This window comes from Mandrillus leucophaeus, unplaced genomic scaffold, assembly GCF_000951045.1.
Source record: "Mandrillus leucophaeus isolate KB7577 unplaced genomic scaffold, Mleu.le_1.0 Scaffold848, whole genome shotgun sequence".
Classification (NCBI taxonomy): domain Eukaryota; kingdom Metazoa; phylum Chordata; class Mammalia; order Primates; family Cercopithecidae; genus Mandrillus; species Mandrillus leucophaeus.
This window is the reverse complement of record NW_012109230.1, coordinates 8,338-17,803: the sequence shown is the minus strand read 5'-3', so window position 1 is coordinate 17,803 and position 9,466 is coordinate 8,338. Positions and strand designations below refer to the sequence as shown.

Genomic DNA, 9,466 nt, shown 5'->3' with positions numbered 1-9,466 from the left:
GCCAGGCTGGTCTCGAACTCCTGACCTCAAGTGATCCACCTGCCTCGGCCTCCCAAAGTGCTGGGATTACAGGCGTGAGCCACCGCACCCAGCCAACTCAAGCCTTCTGATTCCCAGTCCAGGTGCAAACGGCCGTCATGAATCACAGTTTTTCTACCAGGGTCTGTCTTAGGTAATGAGTAATGAAATTGGGTCACTGGTCAAAAGGGACCAGATTAACAACAGCAGGGCAAGAAGCATGAGGGGTGGTGGGAGGGCAGCGTGCACTTGCTTGGAGGGTAAGGGGAGGCAGCCCTTCTCTCCCCACTGCTCTGGACTTGCCAGCTCTGCCGGAGGGAGGGGACCAAAATAGCACCGCCCTTCCAGGCTCAGGCTGTCAGCCAAGTGCCAGTCTGACCTTTCTGCAATGCTCCCTGTGCACTGGAGCAGAAAGGAAAACATCAGCCATCAGCTTTTCTTTTGAGATTAATTTTGAGCTGAGGACTGAGGTATCCTGGAAACTCAAACCAGCTGTATGCTCAAAGAGGGCAGCCAGAAGAAGCCTGTCCAGGGGAGGTGAGGGACCTGTCTCCTTAAGTTACAAGGCATCTGAAAAAAGTCGCAGCCCAGTCTGCAAAGGCCTGGGCATCCATCAGCTTCCAGGAGGGTGTGGCAGGAGAAAAGGAAGAGGCTGCAATCCAGTGCAAGACACTGTCATGGTAGCCTAAAGAGTCAAACCAAGTTCACCCACAACACCCTAGAAAGTGCAGAGCAGGGAAAGATAGTGTCTTTTTTTTTTTTTTTGATACAGGATCTCATTCTGTCACCCAGGCTGGTGTCCAGTGGTGCAATCATGGCTCACTGCAGCCTCAACCTCCTGGGCTCAAGCGATCCTCCTGCTTGGGCCTCCCAAGTAGCTGGGACTATATAGGTGCATGCCACTGCACCAGGCTAATTTTTTTTTATTTTTGGTAGAGACAAGGTCTCCCTGTGTTTCCTAGTCTGGTCTCGAATTCCTGGGCTTGAACAATCTGCCTGCCTTGGCCTCCTGAAGTACTAGGATTCCAGGCATGAGCCACTGCGCCCGACCGATAATGTGTGTCTTTTGATGCCTTTAGTATCAAGGAGAAAAAAAAAGTGAGTGGCTACTGATAAAGAACTGGAAAGAAGGCCCAAAGCAGATCTGAGCTGGCCCACTCACCCGCTCCCCGCCACGGGAAAAGCAGGGCACTGGCGGGGCTCTCTGGGAGCTAGAAAACAGGGCAAGAGAGGCTGAGTCCCCTATCCAAAGCCTAATTCCCTCTGTGATGCCCAGGTCTCACCTGTCCCCCAGGCCAGGGATGCCAACCAATTGGATGATGTAGATCCCTATTTGACAAAAAAATACAAAGAAGAACACAAAGAAACTGAAAGAGTTGTCGGACCTGTGGAGAGAGAGAGAAATGAGAAGTCACAAGAGGGCTTGGGCTATGTTCCTCAGCATCCTTACTTGGTGTGACATCTCTTTTCTCTAGGAGCCAGGAGGCAGCATGGGCAAGAGACAGAGCTCCAGGGGCCCAGCCACACCATCCACAGGGACACACACACACACACATACCCCACCATAATCAAGAAGAGCTTGCCTTTCACTGCCTTCCAATTTAAGGGGTCAGTGCTTGACCCCTTCCTCAAAGAGCTGATAAAGTTGCTCCCCCAAAGGACAATATAAAGAGCCTAACGCTCCTGCAGTGAGCCAAGATCGTGCTACTGCACTCCAGCCTGGGCAACACAGTAAGACACTGTCTCAGAAAAATAAGTAAATTAAAAAATAAAGAGCCTAACACTCCATCTTCTGGAGTACTTGCGTTTCATAACAGGCAAGAAAAACTAAGCCAAAGGCATAAATCTCTAATAATAAAACTGCATGAGGCCAAGAATTTGAGACCAGCCTGGCCAACATGGCAAAACCCTGTCTCTACTAAAAACACAAAAATTAGCTGGGCATGGTGGTGTGTGCCTGTAATCCCAGCTACTTGGGAGGCTGAGACAGGAGACTCGAACCTGGGAGGTGGAGGTTGCAGTGGGCTGAGACTGTGCCATTGCACTCCAGCCTGGATGACAGAGAGAGATTCTGTCTCAAAAAAACAAAACAGGCCGGGCACGGTGGTTCACGCCTATAATCCCAGCACTTTGGGAGGCCAAGACAGGTGGATCACTTGAGGTCATGAGTTCAAGACCAGCCTGGTCAACATGGTGAAACCCCATCGCTACTAAAAATACAAAAATTAGCCAGGTGTGGTTGTGTGTGCCTGTAAGCCCAGCTACTCCAGAGGCTGAGGCAGGAGAATCACTTGAACCCAGGAGGGGGAGGTTGCAGTGAGCCAAGATCGCATCATTGCACTCCAGCCTGGGTGACAGAGTGAGACTCCCTCTCAAAACAAAAAAACAAAAACAATAGAACTTAAGGATACGTAGTAACAAAGAACAATCAAAACAAAACAAAACAAAACCTGTACATCTGAGTGGAAGAAAAAAATATTTGGGGAATAGGGGACACCAGACAAAACTCTCTCAAGAGCTGAGGACTTCCATCTCTGTGTCCTTGAGGGCTAGAACAATGAGGGTTCAGGGTCTCCAATGTTACGTGGTTGGTTTCCAGGCATGAGCCACTGCGCCCGACCGATAATGTGTGTCTTTTGATGCCTTTAGTATCAAGGAGAAAAAAAAAGTGAGTGGCTACTGATAAAGAACTGGAAAGAAGGCCCAAAGCAGATCTGAGCTGGCCCACTCACCCGCTCCCCGCCACGGGAAAAGCAGGGCACTGGCGGGGCTCTCTGGGAGCTAGAAAACAGGGCAAGAGAGGCTGAGTCCCCTATCCAAAGCCTAATTCCCTCTGTGATGCCCAGGTCTCACCTGTCCCCCAGGCCAGGGATGCCAACCAATTGGATGATGTAGATCCCTATTTGACAAAAAAATACAAAGAAGAACACAAAGAAACTGAAAGAGTTGTCGGACCTGTGGAGAGAGAGAGAAATGAGAAGTCACAAGAGGGCTTGGGCTATGTTCCTCAGCATCCTTACTTGGTGTGACATCTCTTTTCTCTAGGAGCCAGGAGGCAGCATGGGCAAGAGACAGAGCTCCAGGGGCCCAGCCACACCATCCACAGGGACACACACACACACACATACCCCACCATAATCAAGAAGAGCTTGCCTTTCACTGCCTTCCAATTTAAGGGGTCAGTGCTTGACCCCTTCCTCAAAGAGCTGATAAAGTTGCTCCCCCAAAGGACAATATAAAGAGCCTAACGCTCCTGCAGTGAGCCAAGATCGTGCTACTGCACTCCAGCCTGGGCAACACAGTAAGACACTGTCTCAGAAAAATAAGTAAATTAAAAAATAAAGAGCCTAACACTCCATCTTCTGGAGTACTTGCGTTTCATAACAGGCAAGAAAAACTAAGCCAAAGGCATAAATCTCTAATAATAAAACTGCATGAGGCCAAGAATTTGAGACCAGCCTGGCCAACATGGCAAAACCCTGTCTCTACTAAAAACACAAAAATTAGCTGGGCATGGTGGTGTGTGCCTGTAATCCCAGCTACTTGGGAGGCTGAGACAGGAGACTCGAACCTGGGAGGTGGAGGTTGCAGTGGGCTGAGACTGTGCCATTGCACTCCAGCCTGGATGACAGAGAGAGATTCTGTCTCAAAAAAACAAAACAGGCCGGGCACGGTGGTTCACGCCTATAATCCCAGCACTTTGGGAGGCCAAGACAGGTGGATCACTTGAGGTCATGAGTTCAAGACCAGCCTGGTCAACATGGTGACACCCCATCGCTACTAAAAATACAAAAATTAGCCAGGTGTGGTTGTGTGTGCCTGTAAGCCCAGCTACTCCAGAGGCTGAGGCAGGAGAATCACTTGAACCCAGGAGGGGGAGGTTGCAGTGAGCCAAGATCGCATCATTGCACTCCAGCCTGGGTGACAGAGTGAGACTCCCTCTCAAAACAAAAAAACAAAAACAATAGAACTTAAGGATACGTAGTAACAAAGAACAATCAAAACAAAACAAAACAAAACCTGTACATCTGAGTGGAAGAAAAAAATATTTGGGGAATAGGGGACACCAGACAAAACTCTCTCAAGAGCTGAGGACTTCCATCTCTGTGTCCTTGAGGGCTAGAACAATGAGGGTTCAGGGTCTCCAATGGTACAGGGATGGTTCAGCCACTGCCCTATCCCCTCTTGCCAGGGCCTGCTGGCCTCCCAGCCCTGAAAGCATCAACCCTGAGGCACAATTCCAGAACCCCTGGGGGTCTGTAAGGTGTATCCAGCTATGTTCCCAGTATCTAGCTTAGGTGTTGGCACTCTGAGTTATTGGGAAGCATCAATAGTCATGGAGAAGAGCGCTGGAGAGCACTCATCTGACACTACCAGAGAAGCACACCCTAGAGCCTCAGAAGGGAGTTCCCAAAGAGCGTCCCCTCCCTCTTCCCAGTAACGGCATCAGCTAGACTGGGAGCAGTGGGATGGCAGGTCCCTTCTCTAAGTCTCCTGTGCCTGGTCCAAGGACAGGGCCCAGAGTAGACCTCAGGTACAGAAACTGAAGAACAGGGCCCCCAGTCTCTGCTCTGGGTGGGAACAGAGGAACAGAATGTAGGGAAAATGGATTTCCCTACATTCTGTTCTGCTCTAAGACTTGGATGGGGTCCCAGGGCCTATAGCCCTTAGCCTGCTACCTGGGGTGCCAGCCATAAAATCTCACCCCTTGCCCCGGCCTCACTCACCTAAAGGCCTTATAGATGGGTCGGTACCAACAAAGGAAGGCACAGGGAGTGAAGATCAGAAACCACAGGATGGAGAGGCCAAAGTCCACTCCCTTGGAGCTGTCACCCGAGAACGAGGCCAGGCAGGCAAGCAGGTTCAGAAACAGAGTCACTGAATGCACTGGGGAGGGGACAGGACAGAGTTATGACTTGCGCCACGGTGGCTGAGGGGCTCCAATGTGGCGGCCACTCCCTAGGAGAGGTGAGGTTCATGCTGCGAAGGCAGCTGCAGAGACAGAGGAGCCCACTCTGTACCTAGGCAGGGATAGCTCCAAAATCCTGGTTTTATGGGACCTCAAAACCAGGGATCAAACTACATTCCTGAGAGGTGATGGGACAGCCCAGGTGTCTGAGGGGTGTGGAGGGAAGATGCAGACCCAGGGCTGGTCCTTGGGGAAGGAAGTCTTTCCTTTAGCAATGCTTTTCCCTGGCCCTGGATGGCCCCCGATGGAGCTGCAGGAGAAGTCTTCCTCCTCACCCTTCAGAATCCACAGGCCTGTGGACAGGGAAGGCCTTCACCTAAGGAGGGCCTTTTAGTGCAGTGAGCTCTGAAGGAACTTGGAAGCCTCTAGTTAGTCCCACCCTCCGTGATTTGTGGTCTGGACTGCCCCTTTCAAGGAGGTTTCCAGACAGGGGGCAGCCTGTGGGCAGAGGCACCTCCCCAACCCAGCCCAGGCACTGAGGAGGGCTGGAGTCTGCTAAAAGCCTGTATACCAGGGAGGAGCAGCCAGGGCCAAGATGGGGCTCTGAAGTCACACCCAATTCGCCCTTAAGCTTGGAGGGCAGGAGCGGGACTCACACATCCACAGATAGTAGAGCATCTTGCATATCCGCTGGTAGTCGGCAGGGATCTCTGTGGAGAAATCCTGATAGAAGCAGGGCTTCACAGGGCACCACGAGGGCAGGGGGGGCCAGTTCTCTCTCACTGTGTGGGGGAAAAGGAGTGACGAGGTGAGGGCCCAGCCTCAGAAGGGGCATCGAGGTGCGTGCACGCCAGCACAGTGTATGGGCCAAACCAGGGTTCCCAGAGGGGCTCCAGCAAGCAGGGCTTGGAGTCTGCATGGAGCATGGAGTGGGACGGAACAGGAATGGAACCCAAAGAGATACCACCAAGCTCACACTGAGATAATAGATCCCAAATGCACTGGGAAATACAGAGAGCTAAACGGCCTAAGTGATTATTTTTATTAACAAGCAGCCCACAAGTGTGATAACTCAGTTCATCACCATTAGCAAGGAATTGTGGGACCAATGCCCCTATGCTATCAAAGAATCAAGTCATTTTAGAGCTAGGAAGGAGTGCAGAAGTAATCTACAGCCATTACAACCACACTACAGGTCTCCTGACTTGCAACGTACTGCTCTTCCGAGGACCAGCGTCCTGTGACGAGAAGAGCCCCACAAAACTCTGAAGCAGCTCAGGGTGAACGCTGGGAGGCCCTCCACACAGGGTTCAGGATACTCATCTATGCCAGGCAGGGCAGCCCCAGGCCCCAGCAGCCTCCCTTACCATGCAAGTTGGCTACAGTGTTCTGCAGCTCCCGCTCCTTGCGTTCCAGCTCAGCAGCTTTCCTGTCCAGTTCTTCCTGCTGCCGAAGCAGGCCTGCCTGGGCTGCAGACACCGCAGCCTGGAGAGAACAGGGGAGGTACAGGGACAGCCAGACACAACAAACAGAAGCAGTGTCAGCCTGGGTGGGCAGGCAGAGAGGCGTTGCCCCAGGCAGGGACAGCCAGCAAGGAGTCCCAGAAGCAGTCCCCACCTCCCAGAGTGTCTTAGGTACCAGAGACCACCTTAGAGAAGCCAACCTGTCTTCCACTGCCCCCGCACCTTCCTGGTCCCTTGGCCATGACTAGGTTCTCCTCTGCCCTCATCCCTAAGCTTGAGTTGGGAAAACTATCCCCAGTGGCTTCTCCACCTCTTCCTCATACTGGGTCAAGGCAGAGCTCAGTGATTGTGACCTTTGGGAAAAAGACCTCACAAGAAACTAAACTATAACAAGAAACCCACAGACCCAAGCCTCATTTGAAGAGCCTGGGTGAATGTGTGAGAAGGAACACAGTGCAAGCCTGCTAGCAGTGAGTGGAAAGGGGAGACATGTGAGGGTAGATGGCGTGTGCCTGAGCCTCAGGATCTGTACAAGCACCCTGCCCCCTGGCCTGCCCCCAGAAGCTGCCTCCTGAGGTCCCCCTAAACTGCGACTGGCTACACCCCAGGACAGCCCCTTAGGTGTGGCCCTGCCCTGCCTGGCTTTAGTGGTGTGCAGAGTCCACGCTTATCTCCTCTCCAGGCAGGGCAGAGCCTCTGAGTGACAGTGTAAGGGACTGACTGTACATGAGGCTGAACAGACCTGGCCCCGGGGCCCTGCACCTGCTGGCAGCTGCTGCCATTTGGGCCAGGTTCCTCCTGATAGATGAGACTCCAGTCCTTTTTAGGGAGAGATCTCAAACTGGTCATCTCACAGGATGACAAACCAGGCACATGTGTACACACACCAACCTCTCCAAAAACTCTTCAAAGACCTAAGACTGCCTTGGGGAGGGAAGTTTCAGGCACTGGTGGCAGAAGCAGGAGCAGAAGTGACCCCGCTGTGCCACGCTGGGGGTCTTGACCTCCTCCAAGTCTGTGACGTCAGTTGAGAAGGACCCAGCTCCCTACAGCCCACCACCCAGCTGCACAGAAAGGCACCTCTCCGCTTGTAAGGGCTGCCTCACCTCCACAGGGCTCTGGGGCCTGGGAGGAGCGCTGGGCAGGCTCCAGGTGCCCTGCCCTTCTTCCTGCTCATCTACACTAGGCCTACCTTGGGAAGCTTTCGCATGTAGCTGTCTCTGAGAATACTTTCTCCTCCTAGGAGCATCTGCCTCTCTGAGAGCTCGCTCGCTGCCAGGAATTGGGCAGGCGGGAACTTGCCGGCCTGTCTAAGCAGGAGCTGCAATGCACAACTCCACCGTGGGTCACGCTCATAGGGTCAGCGAGGAGCGCGGCGGGAGGGCAGTGAGGCAGTGCAGTGGAGCACCAGGCACAAAGCAGAAAAGATTCACAGTATTTGGTGAAGGGACAAAGGAAGACAGGAAGGAAGGTGAGAATCAATGAAGTTAAAGAAAAAAAAAAGAGAGATTCTGGGCCCCAAGGAAGAGAGAACAAGTCAAAGGCCTGAGGAGGACCTGGAGGGGTACAACAGGGACAAATGCCCTCTCTGGAGGCACCAAGGAGCCCAGCCTGGTGAGTAGAGCTTATTTCTCAGTGGTGGTGGTGGATGGGATGCAGGGAGTAAGGATATTAATTGGCAGAGCAGCCCCTCGACTTGTAGGTGACCAGCTCCAAACAAATTAGCAAAAGGGTCCTTAGGGGGCCAAGGCTGAAGGCTCTCTGCTTGCCCCGAGCCTCAGGGCTCAGCCAGTACTGGTCTGGGTGATTCCCTCACTGGAGAGAAAAGACCAGAGTTCTTTGTCAGCAGTACCTGGGGGGTCGGCTGGGTTGGTTCCACTGATGGCTGGAGAACCGCTGGCTGCGAGGACCCAGGGAGTTGTGTGACAGGAACTGTTGTCGCTGCATTTGTCTACATGGAACAAATCAAAGGACAGAAGTGAGTGGGACTCCACTAGTTGGTGACGAGGGGGCAAACCCACAGCAGGATGGGTGATGTGCCCCTGACTGTGAGGGGACTCCCTTGGGGCCTGCACTGGGCCTTCCCCTGTGGCTTCCCAGCCAACAAGCCTCAGGTTCAGGCCATCTGATCCCTAACCCAGCACCCCTGGGCTCGCTGGGTCCAGCACTCTTGGGCACTGCCCTGACCTCCTTGGGGAGGGGCCCTGGTCACAGATCTCAAGGGGAGAATTTCACAGAGCGTTTGGTGGCTTTCCCATCCTTACCCTGTTTCCCGGGTTCATGTTAGGACTGTCCCTTTGAGGATTGCCGCTTCTCAGAGCTGCTTCTGTCCTTGCCAAGACTCCCTGCCCTGGAGACCCCAGCACCACCCCAGAGGGTCACGGGACTTGGAAAGAGGGCCTGCTCACCAACCTCTGAGAAGGGGTTGAATTCCGCCAGGCCGCCCTGCGGGGCGTTCGTCAGCTGGGTCACAGAGGGATCCTGAGAAGGTAAAAAAGAGCCCTCAGACACAGAGGAGAAAACCCTGGCCAGGGCCGGCGGGCGAGCCGGTGACGCCTGACTGAAGTGGGGCTGCTGATCACGTTCCCGGGACCCTGAGAAACCTCTCTCTGGAAGGGTTCTGTGCCTGCCCCTGCCACACCACAGCTGCAGTCCCTTCTCCCTTCCTGGAAAAGGTTCAGCCCCAGGAGAGACCCAGAGCAAGCTTTACCCAGAAGCTTGAGAGTACACATCACACAGGCTCCTGTTGGTACCCTGTACAGATTCAAAATGGTTCATAGTATTTACCTCTAGAGAGTGGGGGTTTTTTTGTTTTTTTGTTTTGTTTTGTTTTTTGTGGGGTGGGGTGCTGAGGGGCAAGTGAATGGGGTGGTGAGGGCAGAGACTTACTACTGACTTTATAACCTTTCTGTACTGTTTTATTTATCATTCATTTATTCCTCTTATTTTTTATTTTTTTATTTTTTCGAGACAGAGTCTTGCACTGTCGTCCAGGCTGGAGTGCAATGGCGTAATCTTGGCTCACTGCAACCTCCGCCTCCTGGGTTGAAGCGATTCTCCTGCCTCAGCCTCCTGA

General features: G+C 53.0%; 1 protein-coding gene across 1 annotated transcript in view; it reads right to left on the bottom strand.

Moving 5' to 3' along the window:
• The window catches only part of SCAMP2 (secretory carrier membrane protein 2), a gene marked incomplete at its 5' end in the record, with an annotated part of 12,381 nt that extends 3,467 nt beyond the window's left edge, over positions 1-8,914 (bottom strand). Inside the window, 7 exons of the mRNA XM_011968567.1 lie at positions 2,872-2,973; positions 4,746-4,905; positions 5,584-5,709; positions 6,295-6,412; positions 7,583-7,711; positions 8,243-8,341; positions 8,803-8,914. Of these exons, the coding sequence (XP_011823957.1) occupies positions 2,872-2,973; positions 4,746-4,905; positions 5,584-5,709; positions 6,295-6,412; positions 7,583-7,711; positions 8,243-8,341; positions 8,803-8,914 (846 nt within the window). The remainder of the gene's footprint in view (positions 1-2,871; positions 2,974-4,745; positions 4,906-5,583; positions 5,710-6,294; positions 6,413-7,582; positions 7,712-8,242; positions 8,342-8,802) is intronic.
• Between the last annotated feature and the right edge of the window lie 552 nt (positions 8,915-9,466).